The sequence below is a fragment of the Felis catus genome, chromosome B3 (assembly GCF_018350175.1).
Source record: "Felis catus isolate Fca126 chromosome B3, F.catus_Fca126_mat1.0, whole genome shotgun sequence".
Classification (NCBI taxonomy): domain Eukaryota; kingdom Metazoa; phylum Chordata; class Mammalia; order Carnivora; family Felidae; genus Felis; species Felis catus.
Genome location: NC_058373.1, coordinates 60,167,495 through 60,187,708, shown reverse-complemented (window position 1 = coordinate 60,187,708; position 20,214 = coordinate 60,167,495). Strand labels below are relative to the sequence as shown.

The window sequence follows — 20,214 nt, the reverse complement described above, 5'->3', positions numbered from 1 at the left end:
TTATAGATTTCTTGACTTAAGTAAGGATGTTAAAAAGTTGTAATATGCATCAGAAGACTGGAAAACTTTAAAGTAAACTTTCAAACCAGCGACTCTAAAGTTTTAACATACGGCTAAGTATCTAGAGGTGTGTTAACTCTCAATTATTTATTGGAGAGAATAACTAGAGTCAGAAATCCATAAAACAAAATAAAATGTGATAAAACAATGAAGTGATTATGCACAACTTCCCTGGATAAAAAACATAAGTCAGCTACAAGAATATTTCACAGTAATGAGAGCAGCAGTATAGAGACTTCACCTGTACAAAGAAGGAATAATGAACACTCTGATTTAACACTGATAATTTTAAGTACTGCCATTTGGAATTTTTGTGTATTTTTTGCTTGTTTGTTTTGCATACATGTAATTTATGCATAATTTGTGAAGCACACTGGTAAGTGATGATTCACTACTGAATTCATCTACAATCTCTGTACTGAAGTTGTGATGACATAACAATTTGCTGAACTTTAGAGAAAGATGTATAATCATATTTAAAAACTGAGGAATCTGAAAAAATCTGGAAACTTCTTCCTTAATAATATCAAGGATCCAATGCATAATTCTAGAAATCTGTCAAGTGTATTTTTAAGCAGACTATTTCTAGGTTGTTTGGAAGTATGTTTCCACCTCTCAATGCACTAAATGGTCACTAAAAGTAGACAAAATTAGGGGTGCCTGGGTGGCTCAGTTGGTTAAGCCCCTGACTCTTGATCTCGGCTTAAGTCATAATCTCACAATTCTTGAGATCAAGCCCCACATAGGGCTCTGCACTGACAGCGCAGAACCTGCTTGGGATTCTCTCTCTCCCTCCCCCACTTGCATTCTCTTTCAAAATAATTAAATAAACTTAAAAATTTTTTTTTAAAAAGAGAAATTTAGAATGATTTTTTCCCCTTGGAGATTAGAAACAATTAATCATATATATCCCTTGGAGCACTTTATTTTAAACAATAAACTAAATGAAATGCTTTTGTTTTAATATATTCTTAAAATAAAAGATTTTAATATTTTTCTCAAAGTTTATTTATTTTGGGAGAGAGAGACATACAGAGAGAGAGAGCACGCACAAGCATGAACTTGAGCTGGGAAGGAAGAGAGAGGGAGAGAATCCCAGGCAGTCTCCTTTGTCAGCACAGAGTCCAATGTGGGGCTCAATCTCACAAATTGTGAGATCATGACCTGAGCTGAAATCAAGAGTTGAACCCTTAACCAACTGAACTTCCCAAGCACCCCAAGAAAAGAATTTTTTGAAGCTCATGATTTACTGAATACTTGAAATATCACAACTCTTATAATATTCACCAATTCTAAAATAAATGGAAACTTACTTCTTTTTTTTTTAGTATTTATTTATTTTTGAGAGACAGACTGAGACTGCGCAAGCAGGGAAGAGGCAGAGAGAGGAGACACAGAATCCAAAGCAGGCTCCAGGCTCTGAGCAAGGTGTCAGCACAGAGGCCAACATGGAGCTCTAACCCACAAAGCGTAAGATCATGACCTGAGCTGAAGTTGGATGCTTAACCAACTGAGCCACCCAGACACCCTGAAACTTATTTCCTTTTAAGTCCAATGATCCCAAATGTGATGTTATGTGATTTCAACTTTAGTTTAAAAGGCAACTCTAGCCTCTTCAGCCAAAAAAAAAAAAAAACAAAAAACAACAAAAAGTATCAATAACTTATTTGTATGTATGAAAGGAGTTAAAAAGAAACTCACATCAACAAGATTATCTGAAAACTATGCACAAACAGACTACAGAAGAGGGACAGAACCAAAGTGCATGAATGAAAGTGAGTGAAAGACACGGTAATTACAATGGAGATACATTCAGTGACCCTGAGAGACCCTACGTTCCTGTAACAGGTCCCTCCGTAATACCTTCCTTATTAACGTGGTTTTAACTCTATAAAAAGCGTTCACTTAAAACAATTATTAACATGACACATTAAAAGTTCTTTGTACTTGCCATAATTATAAGGAGAATTCTAGATAACCAAAAGGATCAGTAGTTTATTTATAAAACGGAATACAAAAGCACACTGTGATTAACAGGTAACTTTTGACTTGAACAACTTACTTTAGATCACATATTACTGCATATACTCTTCCCAATTTGTCCTGGCTATAACCCTGGAAGTTGAATTTATTGTTCCTGTCCAAGTATTCAGGCAAAACTTCTAGCAGAGTTTCAGTAATGACAGAGATAACATTCTGTTCTTCAATAAGATGTCGAGCCTGCAAATATTTCAAGAATATTGTCTTTATAATTAACTCATGATAGTATGGACTTAATTTACTCACGCATTTGGTTGGTCAGTGAGTCATTTTAACTAAATGTTTACTGAGTATCAAACATAACCCTTAGTCTCACAGAAGAGCTATTTCTGAGAAGTTATTTTCTAAAGGTAAAAATTCCTTACTCCCCACTAACTAGAAAACACCTGTTGGACACTCCAAGCCCATCACACAAATTGTCGACATAAATGTTTACCATCAATAATCACATGATGAGCAAAGCAGAACAAACATAGATATACGTCATGACTTCTATCATATTACTATCTATTCCCGCATCTCCCAGTCACTCCTAATCCACTGTCTCCTCTCTACCTTCTTCTCTAGCCTTTGAAATGAGAAGGTAAGAATAGTTAACCAAACCATCCAGAAGAAACAGGAAAAGAAGTAGTACCAAAAAAAAAAAAAAAAAAAAAAGCAGAATTTTCCACTTTCCTCCCAAGCCTAAGTAGCACCATATCAGCACCTATCTCATGCAAATGCTTCACAGTCATACTTTCCCCTCCAGCTTTGTTTTATCTTCATCTATCTGCCCCTCCCCACCAAACAATAACTAAAGAACAAAATAGCCAAAAAAAAAAAAAAAAAAAAACAACCCTCACAAACAGTTTGGGTATTGAAAAGGCACTCCTCTTAAGTTAGCCTGGTTTCTGAGAAACCAGCTCTTGTCTCCTCTCACAGGGATCAGGACTTTTGGACAGCAGTCATGCTGTCACTCCCACTCCACAAACTACCTTGTCCTCAGGTCCCACTAATGTATGCAGGTATCAATGAAGTATCATTCAATCTTCCGAATGAAATTAGCCCAAAATAGAGATTTTGACATCATTTTAATTTGATTTGATACTAAACAGAGTTCTTAAAAAGCAAAACAGGTTTTACTTGGGAAGACTGCAAAGAAATGATCAATACATACCAGAGTAGGAACAGTAAACATCTGAACTGAGAGTGCAGTTACTGAGATACTTCTGTCATGATCATCACTAATATACTCTTTCTGCAGCTGTTTATAATACTGAAAGATATAATAAATGGAGAATCAATTCTAAATTACTGAACACTTTTAAAATCCCAATTTTAATACATGCTATAGATGTTTCTATGTATATGTGTACTATAATTCCTATTTCTTTTTTTTTAAGATTTTTTTTTAAAAAGTTATCTCTACACCCAACATGGGGCTTGAACTTATAAGCCCGAGGTCAAGAGTTGCATACGCTACTAAGCCAGTCAGACACCCCTATAATTGCTATTTCTTAGAAAAAGACAATACAGTGAATGAAATATAATAATTTTTTTTTACATTTATTTTTGAGAGACAGAGAGACAGAGCATGAGTGGGGGAGGGGCAGAGAGAGAGGGAGACACAGAATTCAAAGCAGGCTCCAGGCTCTGAGCTGTCAGCACAGAGACCAACATGGGGCTCGAACTCACAAACCACAAGATCACAACCTGAGCTGAAGTCAGACGCTCAACCGACTGAGCCACCCAGGTGCCCTGAATGAAATACATTAGAAAAATAACAAACAGGGGTGCCTGGGTGTCTCAGTTCAGTTAAGCATGTGTCTTCTGCTCAGGTCATGATCTCATGGTTCATGAGTCTGAACCCCACATCAAGCTCTGTACTGACAGCTTGGAGCCTGGGGCCTGCTTTGGATTCTCTGCTCCCTCTCTCTGCCCCTCCCCTGCTTATGCTCTGTCTCCCCCCCATCTCTCTCAAAAACAAGTAACATTGAGGTGCCTGCGTGGCTCAGTTGGTTGGGCATCTGACTTCGGCTCAGGTCATGATCTCACGGTTTGTAGGTTCAAGCCCCACATCGGGCTGTGTGCTGGCAGCTCAGAGCCTGGAGCCTGCTTTGGATGCTGTGTCTCCTTCTTTTTCTCTGCCCCTCCCCAACTCATGCCCTCTCCCTGTCTCTCTCAAAAATACATAAACATTAAAAAAATAGTTTAAAAAATAAACATTAAAAACAATCTTTTAATATTAAAAAAAAAGAAGAATAACAAACAAAAGACCAAACATGAATTCAGTTACCCAATCTCGCAGAGCTGGAAGTGTTAACTATAAAATGTATAAAAAGCCAAAAACCAACACACACACACACACATATGTTAAAAAAAAAAAAATCACAGAGACGTGCAGTGGTACAGTATATCCTTTCTCTAAACAGAGCCTGGGACAACCTTTAACAGATTCTATCCCAATGGTATACGGCAGAGGCAATATTCAAATTATTTAAAAACTGATATGACCTAGTAAACCCATCAGATTCATTCCAGCCTTAAGCAAAATGAATGCCAGCTGCAGATAACTTCTCAACTATACTAGCTGAAAATCAAACTAATATACTGGGAGAACAAAAATAATACATCCAGTCATGTATCAAGCATCATGTTAGATCCTTGAACCACATATTTAATTTTATCCACTAGAATTTCTACAAAGAAGTAACCATGGTCCAAAAAACAAAATTTAAATAGGAAAACTGTTTTCATATAAGAAAAAAAAACTCATTTCAGATCACATATATGGTCCAATAGAGTTAATAGCTTGGGTTGTTATCATCTTTCAGGAAATGGAATGTCTCAGTTACTTTTAACAATCTACTCCTAAAATCCAGAGAGTGCAGGTCTCTTGTCCCACAGTATCATTTGCTTTCAACTGTCATTATTTCACTCTCTGCTTCTAGTTCCACCCTGGATCCAGCCTTTTAAGTTTTATAGAATTGCCTGCAACCCAAAATCAGAAGAAACCAACAAGTATTCACTGGATACTTTTTAAAAACTATTTTATTAATTATTATCATTTTTTAAAGTAGGTTTCACACCCAACATGGGACTTGAATTCACAACCCTAAGATCAAGAGTCACATGCTCTACTAACTGAGCCAGCCAGGCGCCCCTTGGATATACCTTTGTATGAGGCAAAGTGGAAGATTCAAAAGTCTGTTATGTATTATCTTGCAATGCAACTTGAGAGATAGACCCCTCTGCCCAAAAATACATAAATAAAACAATGTAAGGGATATACAATAGATTAATAAAACAAAAAGCTGTAAGTTTTATCTTTATGTTTTAGCCTCATTAAGTATAACTCTTGCCTGTTTAATTCCCTTTAGCATGCATATCTGTTCCTTTTCGATGCTGTGCCTTTCAGCTAGTCACTTCTTGTTATAATTTTATTTGTTATAAGACAGACAAATGATCAGGAAGAATGAATGCATGTGTAAATGTGGTAACCTCCAAATGCTCTGTCCAGGCAAATAATAGATCTTTTTCCACCTATCTCCTCTTCTAGACTACTGCTTCCATACTATCAAATGTGAAAAAAAAAAAAAAAATGAGCCTTTGACAAATCACAAAATTAAATTCTAAATTCAAAATTATCCCCTCTGTTTCTACAACTCTCTTTACAAAATGTTTTTCTTTTTCTATTACTGATATGTATTTTAAAGACCAATTACCTTCACAAATTCCATAGCAAAGAATTTTTTGTATTCCATCTCCATAAAAAAACTGCTGAAGATCAATTCATGAAGTATCTTACGGGCACCTGCAGATAATTTTGGGGGGAAGTGTAAGAGAATCACCAAGGGAAAAAAAAAATGCCAGCTATACGAGGTGGCAGAATATTATAAAAAAAATTAACATACTAATAGACCTAAAGGAATCAAATATGAGTAGTATTTATTACATTAACATTTAATTATATTAATACTTAATACTTAAAATACTTACATATGTATGTTTTCCCTCTCATTCTGCCCCTCCACTTTACCTTACTTCATTCTACCTCACCCAAACTTTCTCTATTCCTTTTTATTCGATTTCACTCAAAATTACTCTTACTCTGTGTCTTCCCTTCTCTATCCCCTTTAGCCTTCTTTCTCACCTTTCACTTTTTGTTCTACATTTGTATTGTAAAAATAAAAATGAACATAGCATTAATAATGGCACCACTACATGAATATATACTCTTAAGTCTTCTTTACTGGCCCTGACTAAACAAAATGGCACTATAATTAAAAGGCAACATCCCCAGGTTTTAACACAGAAGAATACATACTGATTGGTTAACTTTCCTTTAAAATATAGTATCTTATCAATCAAGATCACTGATTTAATAAACAAAAAAGATTATAGCTCTACTTTAAGGTCATGCTTCATGGCAAGCAGCATAAGCAAAGACCTACCTACCTTTATAAAGCTTTGCATCCCAAAGCATTAACCTGCTTATGAGACAGGGATTCTCAGAGCCAGGTTCTTCTCTAAGGCATGCTTGGCAAAAGATCTGTCTAAAGTCACCTATAAACGAAAGAAGTCAGGTAACTTTTATTCTCACAATATTTCTCCCACAAGTACATTCCCTACAATAACATGAAAAAAATTAACATTACTTTTCCCACAGTCTGATATCAAGAATTCTATCAATATAAAAGAATCGAAAGCTTTACAAAGTATTAGCTATGGCACTTGAAAAGCAATTCTGGGGGCGCCTGGGTGGCTCAGTTGGTTGAGCATCCGACTTCGGCTCAGGTCATGATCTCACAGTTCGTGAGTTCGAGCCCCGCGTTGGGCTCTGTGCTGACAGCTCAGAGCCTGGAGCCTGCTTCCGATTCTGTGCCTTCCCTCTCTCTGCCCCTCCCCTGCTCATGCTCTGTCTCTCTGTCTCAAAAATAAATAAAACATTTAAAAAAATTAAAAAAAAAAAAAGAAAAGCAATTCTGAAAATTAATCAAAATGTACAAGCCAAAAAAATTTTTTTATTTTATACTCAATGACATTTTTTTAAGTTTATTTATTTATTTTGAGAGAGAGAAAGTGGGAGAGGGGAAGTAGGAGACAGGGATAGAGGATCCAAATCCATCAGGCTCTGTGCCAACAGCAAAGAGCACGATGCAGGGCTCAAACCCACAAATTGCAAGATGATGACCAGAGCCGAAGTCAGACGCCTAACTGACTGAGCCACCCAGGTGACCCGGTATACTCAAAGACATTTTAAACTTTGTGGCTATTTCAAAAACCAGTAGTTTATGAGAAATAAGAAAAACAGGTAATATGCTTACTTGAATAGCTCATAATTTTGTTCATCCAGGAGCCAAGACGCAAAGCAAACTTCTGGTGAGCCATAACCTCAGAGTGTAATACTTCTACGTGAAGTGGATGTTGAGAGACATTTTCTGAATGACTCTACAAATGAAAAAAGTATTTAAAACAAAACAAAAAACTAGTTTTAGAATTTTTATCTTGTTTTAACGAAGTAATCTATTTTTCAAAAAAAACATGACACTCATAGCTTCAAATCTCTGGGACTAAATGGCCCAAGCCTATCTTTACTTAGGATGCCAAACCACTTCAACATTGTAATTGTTCTACTTTGGCTCTTGTAATGTGAATTCCTCTTAAAATTCTCCTTCATCCTAATTCAGAAAATTACCTTTATATCTTCCTTTGCTTCCTGACAAGCAGCAAAAGCACCTGCTTTGACAGCCCGACGACCCTAATTATAAACAAACATGAGAATTCAGTAGTAGAATGATAATCCCAATCAATAAGTAATGTATAGCCCAAAGGCCTAATGAGCTCTGAATTATTAATTATGTGCCAACTGCCTAAAAGTCGTAAGATGGACAATACTTGGATGATAAACCTAAATGTTTAACACATTTATGAAGCTTCAGAACTTTTGATACTGCTCATAGAGAGAATATACTTTAGGATGCTGCATTTTCTCCTTGGCAATAGTATCAGTTCTTTACTTATTATAGTGTATTCCATTCCTATCCAAGAATAACTTAGGTTTTTACTGAACTCCTGCTATGTATTTTAAATACTTTTCATGAATGAACTTACAAGTTCCTTAACATGTGTTCCATAACACACTTGTGATCCACTAGTGGGTTACAGGTGTGACCAGGATATTGATTCCTCAAGCCCTAGATCACTACACTTACTAATGCCACACTGCTTCTTCCACTATATCACACTCCTCTCATGGACAGGGATTAGGTTAATAATACTTTTTTACTTGGAAAGACATTTTACTTTGGAAAGATATTTTTAAAAAGCAGAACCACAGAATCAGTATTACGCTATAAATAGTTGTAATAACATTAAAAAATGTCAAAATTCATACATTCATGCACTCCATAAATTATGGAATGCTATTTCAATAAATTATAGAAACAGACTAAAGCTGACAGTCTTAACTACTTTTTGGCAGAATATTCAATAACTTTCTAATTACTTAGAATGAAAGAGGAAAGGTAATAGTTATCTACAATTATGATACACAGAAAAATCAAGTTTTAACCAATTTACCTAGGACTTAAGAAATAAAGAAAGGGGATGACTGTTCCCAACACAATACTAAAGAGCACGCAGCAAGAGTTCAGTCAACACCTGATTCTCAGGAAGCTGACTTAAGAGAGCACAATTCAAATGAAGCTCACGAACCTCTTTGTCTATGGCAGTGGTGTGCAATTGGGCCTCTGCAAGCTCACAGTCAAGAGCCCTTTGTAGACTGTATATGACATGGTCATATGAATGGTGTTCATCATTGAAAAGGACACAATAGTATCTTTCATTTTTCTCCCTGTTAAAAAAGGAAAAAAGAAGATATATTCAAAAAAAAATTTTTTTTTACATTTTATTTATTTTTGATAGAGAGAGACAGAGCAGAAGTGGGGGAGGGGCAGATAGAGAGGGAGACATAGAATCCGAAGCAGGCTCCAGGCTCTGAGCTGTCAGCACAGAGCACAGAGCCCGATGCAAGGCTTGAACTCACAAACCGCGCTACCATGACCTGAGCCGAAGTCGGACGCTCAACCGACTGAGCCACCCAGGCACCCCCAAAAAAGATACGTTCAGATACTGAAACAAATAAAGGAAGATGTGAAAAATAGGCCAAGGTAATATACAACATCTGTAACAAAGCACCACCATGTAGTTTCTTATGTATGAGAAAGTACCACTGTAATAACTGATACAGGAGATTATTTCAAGTGGTACAGTGCCATGAAATTTTTAAAACCCTGATAAAAGCACTACTGTCTCCATTTTTAAAAATTATTTCCAGGTGTGAATGATTACTTTCAGTTTAGTGGGAATATGTCTTTAATACTACTTACTCTTAACTCTTGCTAATCTCCTACTGTGGCAAAGGGAGACAGCCTTGGGCTCAGGACCTTCAAGCCCGCAATGATAAATAGTAAATAACTAATACTCAGTTTTTATTGAATTTATTCTTACTTTTACCTTATATTTAATTAATAAATTAATTCATTTTTTAAAGTTTATTTTTATTTGGTGGGGGGTGGGGGGGGGTGGGTGCACAAAGTGAGGGAGAGAGAGAATCCCAAGCAGGCTCCCTGCTGTCAGCATGCTGACAAGACCTGAGCTGAAACCAAGAGTCGGATGCTTAACTGACTGAGCCACCCAGGCATCCCACCTTCTATTTAAGTGATACTGGTTTTATAGAACATTTAACAAAAATGTGAACAAAAAAAAGGTGTATAGATTTAAAGTGCTAGCACTACCATTTGACTGAGGGACCTTAGGTTGCTTAAGCTTTTAATCTTGCTGAGATGACAAAGCCTATTCTATCTTTAAAAGAATATTAACAGGGGAGCCTGGGTGGCTCAGTCAGTTAAGTGTCACACTCTTGGTTTTGGCTCAGGTCATGATCTCACAGTTTCAGGAGTTCACGCCCCAAGTTTGGCTCTCCACTGGCAGTGTGGGGCCTGCTTGGAATTCTCTCTCCCTCTCTCTCTGCCCCTCCCCTGCTCATGCTGTCTCTGTCTTTCTCAAAATAAATAAATAAAATTTAAGAAAAAATTTAAAAAGAGTATAATAACCCATTTACAACAACATGGAAGGAACTAGAATGTATTATGCTAAGCGAAATAAGTCAGAGAAAGACAAATATATGATTTCATTCATGAAATTTAGGAAACAAAACAGATGAAAATAGGGGAAGGGAAGGAAAAATAAGATAAAAACAGAGAGGCAAACCATAAGAAACTCTTAAATAGAACTGAGGGTTGCTGGAGGGGTGTGGGATAGACTAAATGGGTGATGGGCATTAAGGAGGGCACTTGTTAGGATGACCACTGGGTGTAAGGGATGAATCTCTAAATTCTACTCCTTAAACCATTATTACACTGTATGTTAACTAACTTGGATTTAAATTTAAAAAATAAATTAATTTTAAAAAGACACACATTGCTACTCAAAAAAAAGAAAAATCAGCAACAAAAATAAAAAGAGTATAATATCTACATTCAAGAATGGTGTAAGGATCTTATAAAAATGTGAAAACACAAATGTCAAATGTTATTATCAGTTTTAAACAGTTTATAATATGCTTTTACCATACACTCAATAGATTCCATAACTCTAAGAGGAAAATTTTCTCAGGCCTCTTAGAGCTCAGGAAACAAGTTCAAAAAGACTTCTCCAGGGGTGCCTGGCTGGATCAGTCAGTAGACTCTTGTCTCAGGGTCATGAGTTCAAGCCCTGAGTGTAGAGCTTACTTTAAAAATAAATAAATAAAAGACTTCTCTATGGTCACAATGCCAATAAAACCATGAGAAGGCCTCAAACTCAGGTCTATGAATCTAAAGTCTGGTGCTACACCATATACATACTAAAAGCTCATGCAACCCTCCCTTTTCAGGCAGGCAGAACACTAGTATTGTTTACCAACACAAAGTTTCTTAAAAGGTTTCACTGACATTATCACCTATCTGAAATTAAAGCCTTTGTGAATGCAATCTCTGATGACCTTTATTTCCCCAAGCATTTTATGGCCCAGCAAGAGTCAAAACAATATATGTAATGTCTTTATAAATTAGAATTTTTAGTTCTCTCTCCTCCTAAAATAAAACAAACAAACCCCAATAAACTCAAAGAACAATGGTATTTAAATTTATAATGCAATTTTGTGAAATCCCAGTATTACACAGATAGAAAAATTCCCACAAGGCCCAAACCATATTTTCAATATCAGGTCTGGAATTCTCTTGTGGATTTGTAAGGTAAGAGCAAATATTACTGAGACTGAAAGACTCACCGCTGTTAGAAAGTGCTGGGTTTTAATTTAAAAATCTTAAATCCTTCTAACTGAAATAATCCTAGGTATCAAAGCACATGGCAAAGAGCTATCTCCTCATTCCTACCACAAACCTCTAGGGAAATCTGGAGGTTGGTCTAGGGCAGGATCAAACTGGGCAATTTACTTCTCAGTTTAACTGGGATGAGAAGCTGCCAGATCATTTAGAATAAGACCCCCAAAATGCTTTTCCTTCTTTTGGTTTAACTTCTGTTTAGTGCTAAAACAGAACATCTCATATAAATGGAAATTTTGGAAGTATTCCCCATAAGATAATTTTCCACAAAATTTTCATAATGCTGATAAGCAGTAAATAACAGCAACAAAAACATTTTTCTAACATTTATTTTGCAGTATCAATAATCATTGCTAAAACTTCTCCCTTTTGAAAAATGTCCCTACCTTCTCTGGAGTTCAGGAGGCAGTTCTTTCTCCTCTTCCCATATAGTCATTTCTACAATGTATTTTATCACTGAAGGGAATATTTTCCGGGCTTGGGCAATTACCTCTTCATTCAATGGGCAACGTAAACTCTGTAAGAAAGTATAAAAACACACACACACACACACAAAAAAACAGAATTACCAACACTGAGAAAATATTATTAATTTAGAAATATTTTAATGATTTCATTACACCATCCTTCAGGAATGAATTCAAGTTGAGCTCAAGAGGGTTGCTATTCACATCAGATTCACTTAATTCCTTGTGGCCAACTTAGTGCTACAGATAGAAAAGGAGGGGGGTGGGATCTTAAAAAAAGAAAAAGAAAAGGAGACAGAACCACAGAGTCCCCTTCTGAGGGATGCTCTCCCTTGTGAATGTTCTCTGCCTTTCTGAGTAGCCTAATTATGGTAATATCAAAGAACATTTGGTTATCTCTTAAAGCTCACAAAAAACTTATTTCAACTGAACCTCATAGCCACTCTGTAAGACAGGCAGAGATAGGCATTGAAAGGATAAGGTGGGGCAGGGGGCGCCTGGGTGGCCCAGTCGCTTAAGCATCCGATTTCAGCGTAGGTCATGATCTCGTGGTTCGTAGGTTCGAGCCCCACACTGGGCTCTGTGCTGAGCTCTCAGAGCTTGAAGGCTGCTTCATGTGTCTCTCTCTCTCTGCCCCTTCCCCACTCATGCTCTGTCTGTCTCTCTCTCAAAAATAAATAAACATTAAAAAAAATGTTTAATAAAGGGTAAGGAACCCTTCTAAGGTAAAAGAGGCTATAAATAGCAGAAGACTAAAACCTGAGTCTTTGACTTCTAAAAAAAACAATGTTCTTTTTATTACAGACCACCACCTCCTTAACAAAACGCTTGTTGAAACGAATCAGCTAAAAAATGCATTCAGATGCTCTGTATCACAAGCCATGACAGAAATACAAATCAAAACCACAATGAAGGGTGCCTGGGTGGATCAGTTGGTTAAGCACGGACTCCTGATTTAGGCTCAGGTCATGAGGTCATGGTTCTTGAGACTGAGCCCACATCAGGCTCTGGGCTGACAGTGCGGTGCCTGCTTGGGATTCTCTTCTCTCTGTCTCTCTCTGTCTCTCTCTCTCAAAATAACTAAATAAACATGAAAAAAACCCCACAATGAGATACTTCTTCACACTGCTACAGTGACAGTAATAAAAAAGACAGACAATAACAAGCGCTGGCTAGGATGTAGAGGAATTTGAACCCTTACACACTCCTGGAGGGAATGTGAAATGGTACAATTTGGAAAACAGTCTGACAGATGCTCAAAATATTTAGCATAGTTATATGACCCAGCAATTACATTCTACATATCTATCCAAGATAAACAAAAATATCTCTGGAATAAAAACGTATACACAAATATTCATAGCATCTTTATTCATAATAGCCAAAAAGTGGAAACAACCCCAATGCCCACCAACCGTTTAATGGATAAATAAAATGTGAATATTTATACAACATAATATAATTTGGCCATGAGAAGGAATGAAGTAAATGGTACAACATGGATGAACCTTGAAAACATTATGCTGGTGAAAAAAGCCAATCACAAAAGAACATATAGTGTATGATCACATTTATATAAAATGTCTAGAGTAGGCAAATCTATAGAGACAGAAAGTACAACAGTGGTTGCCTAAAGCTGATGAGTCTGGAAGAAATAGACAGTGACTGCTGATGGGTACAGGGTTTCTTTTGGGGGTGATGAAAAGCTTCTATAATTGAGGTGATGGTTGAACAACTCTGTAAATATACCAAAAAGCGCTGAATTGTACACTTTAATTTGTTGACTTGTACAATTTAAATGGGTGAATCTTTAAATATGGCATGCAATTTTTAAATATGGCAACTCAACAGGCTGTTTAAACAAAAGAGTAAACAGGAAAAAATACAGGAGCTCTTTAAGACTAAAAAAAAATCCCATAGAAATTCAGGATAAGATTTTAATATTAAATTTTAACCTATCTGCTGCTGACTGTTCTAATGAACTGTATTTTACTCTGTGTTCAGAATAAAATCTTAACCTATGCATTTTTACTCTTTTACACCAATTTTTTCTCACTCCCCAATGCTTTATAATTTCAATTTTTACCTTCTTTTCAATATGTCACCTTCTCTTAGGAGATTTTGCTCAGAATCATTTACCAGAGAGAGAAACAAAGAGAGTCAAAGTACTAAGACCAATATTGGTCCACTACATTCCTCTTTCTTATATTTTTTTTAGCTCAATATATCCTTTTGAATTCTTAAAAAAAAAAAAAAAAAAAAACCTAGTCTGAGGTGAACAGTTAAAAGAATCAACTCATGGGGTGCCTTGGTGGCTCGGTCAGTTAAACGTCCTGGTCTTGATTTTGGCCCAGGTCATGATCTCACAGTTTGCGGATTTGGGCTCCATCTCTGTCAGGCTCTGCACTGATATCACGGAGCCTACCTGGGATTCTCTTGCTCTCCCTCTCTCTAACCCTTCCCTACTTGCACATGTGCTCTCTCGCTCTCTCTCTCTCTTTCAAAATAAACAAATAATATATATTATATAATATATAATAATATGATATATATTATTTATTATAATATATAATAATATATTAATATTTTATATATGTATATATTTATATTATATATATGTTTACATATATATGTATAAACAACTCATTATTTCTATACCATATCATTCAGAGTTCTTTAGAAGATGTCTGGTAAATATATAAGAAACTTTCAATCAAAGCATCTAAAGCTTAGAAAATAAGAAGGTCAGGGGGTGCCTGGGTGGCTCAGTCGGTTGAGCATCCAACTTCGGCTCAGGTCATGAACTCACAGTCTGTGAGTTCAAGCCCTGAGTCAGGCTCTGTGCTGACAACTCAGAGCATGGAGCCTGCTTCAGATTCTCTGTCTCCCTCTCTCTCTCTGCCCCTCCCTCACTCATGCTCTGTCTCTCTCTCTCTGCCAAAAATAAATAAACATTTTTTTTTAATTTAAAAAAAAAAGAAAGAAAATAAGAAGGTCAATGAGAGGAAATAAAAGGGCTGTAATGTAAACAGAAAGAAAAAAAAACAAACCAACCTTAAGTGCAGGACTTGAGAGAAACTGCTTTCACATATACCAGAAAGCAGCTTCTCTTCAAAAGACATTGCCAAATGCTGGATGACTGACTGATTAGTATCAGCCAGATCTGATTACACTTGGTAAATCCCCACTAAGGCTAGCACAATGCAACGCACCTGGTAGAGTACGGATTCCGTTCACCAAAGCAGAGATGAAACAAAATGCTATGCACACAGGGTTGTTTGTGTTGAGTGAATTGATTAGTTATGTGCTAGTCATAGGTACCTTTCTCTCACCTTCAGATAATGACTTAGTTCCAAAATAACCAAATTTACCTTTAGGATAAGCCTAAATGACCAGTCACCTTTTCAATCAAATTCTAAATCCAGAGAAATCCAAGATCAGTTTAGTTCATAACTAAATCCAGTATTCTGAGGCAATATGATTCAAGAAAACCCCAACAGACTGGAAATCCATGAGGCAGAGGAAGGGAAGCTAGTTTTGTAAACTCAGTGAGTCAACTTAACTCCCAAGGATTCTTTGGTATTTAAAAAGCAAAGACAGGAGGGCCTGGGTGGCTCAGTCAGTTAAGCATCCAACTTCAGTTCAGGTCATCATCTGGCAGTTCGTGAGTTCGAGCCTCACATTGGGCTCTGTGCTGACAGCTCAGAGCCTGGAGTCTGCTTCAGATTCTGTGTCTCCTTCTCTCTGCACCTCCCCCACTCATGCTCTGTCTCTCTCTCTCAAAAATAAATAAAAATGTTAAAACAAAACAAAACTTAAGGGGCACCTCAGTGGCTCAGTAAGTTAAGCGTCTGACTTGAGCTCAGGTCATGATCTTGCAGTTCGTGAATTCAAGCCCTGCGTCGGGCTCTGTGCTGACAGCTCAGAGCCTAAACCTGCTTCAGATTCTGTGTCTCCCTCTCTCTCTCTGTCCCTCCTCCACTCACACTCTGTCTCTCAAAAATAAACATTTAAAAAAATTTTTTTAAATTTAAAATGCAAAGACAGTTTTTCCAGAATAAAATTACTTTCTGACTTTATTTCAAGACATTTCAGTATTCTTTCAAAAATATTAGAAGAGGAAAGTGAAATAATCAGAATTAAGAATATTTGTTAAGGGGCGCCTGGGTGGCGCAGTCGGTTAAGCGTCTGACTTCAGCCAGGTCACGATCTCGCGGTCCATGAGTTCAAGCCCCGCATCGGGCTCTGGGCTGATGGCTCGGAGCCTGGAGCCTGTTTCCGATTCTGTGTCTCCCTCTCTCTCTGCCCCTCCCCCGTTCATGCTCTGTCTCTCTCTGTCCCAAAAATAAATAAAAAACGTTGAAAAAAAATTTTTTTTAAATAAAAAAAAAAGTATCTGTTAAAACAAAAACGAGAATAAATTTGAAAGAGTTAAGTGGTATTTCAGGTAATAGACATTTGATAATATTTAATCAAGTAACAGGTACTTGATAAATATTTGTTAAATGAAGGAATGGCCATCTGAGATCAGGGCAAGTAAACAAGGAAGAGAGGAGAGGCAATCTAAACATCAAGTGCTGAATAATAAAGTAAATGGGGGAAAGTGGTAACAATTGGTGAATGGATATGAATGTCCTTTGTACTCTTTTTATTTTTATAGCTTTTCATAAATTTGAAATTAAATTCAAGGTTTTAAAAACCGTGCTGGATCCCAGAATCTAAAGATCTGAATTTTATGTCCAACTTTGCCACTGGCCAGATCTGCAAACCTGACCAAGCCACTTAACTTTACTGAGGGTGTGTTTCTCCTTCCATAAAATGGAGCCACTATGTAAGTACCTCATAAAGTAGTAATAGAAGATAAAATGATAATAATGCCTGTGAAAGATCTCTGTTAAATCTAAAATATACAAATGTGAGGTATTATTAGTACCAGAAGTAAGAACAGGTAATGGGAAAAGTAGTCGGAGCTGTAATAACACTAATGATGATGATAGCTAACATTTACTGGGCCCTTACAATATGCCAGGCATATTCTAAGGCTAAGCACTTTACCTGTATTATCTCATTTAATCCTCATAGCCCTGTGAGGCAGATGGTATTATCTCCGAGTTAGAGATAAACTGAAAGGTAGAAAGGTTGAATAACTCTGCCAAAGTCACAGAGCTAATTAGTCAGGTTACAAAGCAAACCAAGGATACCTGTTCTAGAGCCCTTCACGTTGTGCTCTAATGCTTCTACTCAAGAGAAGAGAACACATTTTATTTCTCAAGACATAATTCCATTTCTTTACGTTTTGGGTTTCGTAAAATTGTGTATACTACACACGTGAGTGGTCAGATAGCACAAATATACAGAATACCAGGGGTTTCTTACTGATAGATCATTATACTTTATGACATATTGCAGTGTTTTTTCCAGTATGTCATTATTTCCTCCTAACAAGTTTATAATTTCTTTTCTAAAAAATATTTTAGGGGTGCCTGGGTGGCTCAGCTGGTTAAGCATCTGACTCTTGATTTCGGCTCAGGTCATGATCTCACGAATTGTGAGATCAAGTCCCACGTCAGGCTCTGCACTGGCAGCGCAGGGCCTGCTTGGGATTCTCTCTCCCTCCTGCTCTCTCTGCCCTTCCCCATGCACTTTCATGTGTGCTCTCTCTCTCGAAAATGAATTGACTTGAAAAAATAAAAATAAAAAATAAAAAAGCTTTTAAAAATCCTTGATAGTTTGGAATTTATCTGATCAAGTTTTTTCTATTTTTTTCCTCAAATGGGTCGTCAGTTACATAGCACCACCAACCAGAAATTCTGTCTATACTACCAATTTGGGTTTATATACTCTTTTCTATTCCATTATCTGCTGTCTGCTCCTATAGCAAGAGTCACATTGTTTGGATTACTAGAGCTCTTTAACACATTTTAAATCTGTTAGACCTATTCACACTCCTAACTCTTCATTTCAGCTTTTCCTGACAAATTTCACAAGCTATTTTTCCAGAAGAACTTTTGACTACTTTGTCAAGTTCCAAAAGAGTATTTGGCTAGGGATATATTGACTTTGTGGATTAATTCTAGAAAAAGTTTTATCTTTGTAATACTGAATCTTCCAATCTAAGAATGAAGCTTGTCTTCCAATTTTTTTTTTCTTTCATGCCTATCAGAGTACAGTTTTCAAGTTTTTTAAAAATACAGCTGGTAGAGGGGTACCTGAGTGGCTCAGTCAGTTGGATGTCTGACTTCAGTTCAGGTCATGACCTCACAGTTAATGGGCTCAAGCCCTGCATGGAGTTCTGTGCTGACAGCTCAGAGCCTGGAGCCTAATTCAGATTCTCTACCCCCATCTCTGTCCCTCCCCCGCTCACACTCTGTCTCTCAAAAATAAATAGACGTTAAAAAAAATACAGCTGGTAGATTTCTTACTTTTTTCCAAGGTATTTTATCTTTTCTCATGCTACAGTGAATGACATCTTTTCTTCCATTACATTTTTTTAAAAGTGATCTCTATACCCAACGTGGGGCTTGAACTCAAAACCCTGAGATGGAGAGTCAGATGCTCTACTGAATGAGCCAGCCAGGCACTCCTTTTCACTACATTTTCTAAAAGCTATTGCTTGTAAGGGCATTTAAGTAATATTTGTTAAATACATTAAATAGAAAAACTAATGTTTTTTTTTTTTAAACTTTTTTTTTAACGTTTATTCACCCTTGAGGCAGAGAGAGACAGAGCATGAATGGGAGAGGGTCAGAGAGAGAGGGAGACAGAGAATCCGAAACAGGCTCCAGGCTCTGAGCGGTCAGCACAGAGCCCGACGTGGGGCGCAAACCCACGGACCGCGAGATCATGACCTGAGCTGAAGTCGGACGGGACGCTCAACCGACTGAGCCACCCAGGCACCCCTGAAACTAATGGTTTTTAATATGAGTTCTGTAACCAATAACTTGATCAAGCTCTACTCTAGTTTCCATTTCTTTTCTAGTTAATATTCTTGGGTTTTCCAGGTATACACTCATGAGTATTTTGCCTCCTCTCCAATACTGATATATTTTAGTTCATCCTGTGAGTCTATTTGATTAACTTCCAGGAGGTGTTAAATAACAGTGGCAATAGATTTCCTTCTCTTGTCTCTATAATGGGAATACACTAATGTTTCATCATCAAACATGATTAATGACTTTTGATTTCAGGTCAATAATCCTGGAAGAAACTGAGAATGTTATCAAAGAGCTAACTTTCCCAGAAAATGCCAGGATTAATGGTTTCACAGGTGAATTCCAAGAAGAGTTCATTCCAGGGACATAAGTATGACAGTGTTACGTGATTGTTTTAAACTTGATTTCACCTGCTAATGTTTTATTTAGTATTTCAGCATAACAATTATTAATAAAACTGATCTGTAAATTCTATATTTTGTCAGATCTGAGATCAATATAATGTTAGCTTTATGTAACAAATTTGGTAACTTTCTCTTTTCCCCTTGCTATGCTTAAGAACAGTTTCTCTGCTTTTGTTTAACTGGAGTTTACTTGATGATTTTTATTTATTTTTATCAATAAAAAATTTTAAATACAGAAAACTAAGATCAGTATAAGAAACACAACTTTTACCTAAGATTTAGGTAATTTAGGTTATTTTCCATACATGTATTTTTTTGTTCAAGTATTTTAAGGTTTACCCCCAAATACTTTGATATGTATCTATAAAAATTTTTTCCTACAGGGGCGCCTGGGTGGCGCAGTCGGTTAAGCGTCCGACTTCAGCCAGGTCACGATCTCGCGGCCCGTGAGTTCGAGCCCCGCGTCAGGCTCTGGGCTGATGGCTCAGAGCCTGGAGCCTCTTTCCGATTCTGTGTCTCCCTCTCTCTCTGCCCCTCCCCTGTTCATGCTCTGTCTCTCTCTGTCCCAAAAATAAATAAAAAACGTTGAAAAAAAAATTTTTTTTCCTACATAATCATAATACCATTATTATATCTAATAACATTAACAATAATTTTTAAATATCATCTATGTCTTGAGCATATGCAATTTTCCTAATTATTCCCAAAATATCTATAGCATTTGATTATGTCTAAGTCATTTACATCTAAATGAATGTCCCTTCCACACCTCCAGACTTTTGTTCTTCATGACAGAAACCAGGCCAGATTTCCTATAAAAACTCCTACATTCTAGATTTATCCTGAAATGTCCTACATTTCCCACTTATCTTCCTTGTGGTCTTCTTTATGTTTTTCATGTCTTCCCTGTATTTCCTATAAGCTAGAAGTTAGACCTCAAGGT

At 36.8% G+C, this 20,214-nt stretch overlaps 1 protein-coding gene across 2 annotated transcripts in view; it reads right to left on the bottom strand.

Moving 5' to 3' along the window:
- UBR1 (ubiquitin protein ligase E3 component n-recognin 1) overlaps nt 1-20,214 on the bottom strand; it is a 138,863-nt gene that overhangs the window by 75,478 nt on the left and 43,171 nt on the right. For both annotated transcript variants that reach the window (XM_045059456.1, XR_006599290.1), the window contains exons 5-12: nt 11,855-11,985; nt 8,797-8,935; nt 7,778-7,840; nt 7,407-7,530; nt 6,538-6,645; nt 5,805-5,893; nt 3,257-3,355; nt 2,123-2,280 (exon numbers count right to left, since the gene is read on the bottom strand). In XM_045059456.1, the coding sequence (XP_044915391.1) occupies nt 2,123-2,280; nt 3,257-3,355; nt 5,805-5,893; nt 6,538-6,645; nt 7,407-7,530; nt 7,778-7,840; nt 8,797-8,935; nt 11,855-11,985 (911 nt within the window). The remainder of the gene's footprint in view (nt 1-2,122; nt 2,281-3,256; nt 3,356-5,804; nt 5,894-6,537; nt 6,646-7,406; nt 7,531-7,777; nt 7,841-8,796; nt 8,936-11,854; nt 11,986-20,214) is intronic.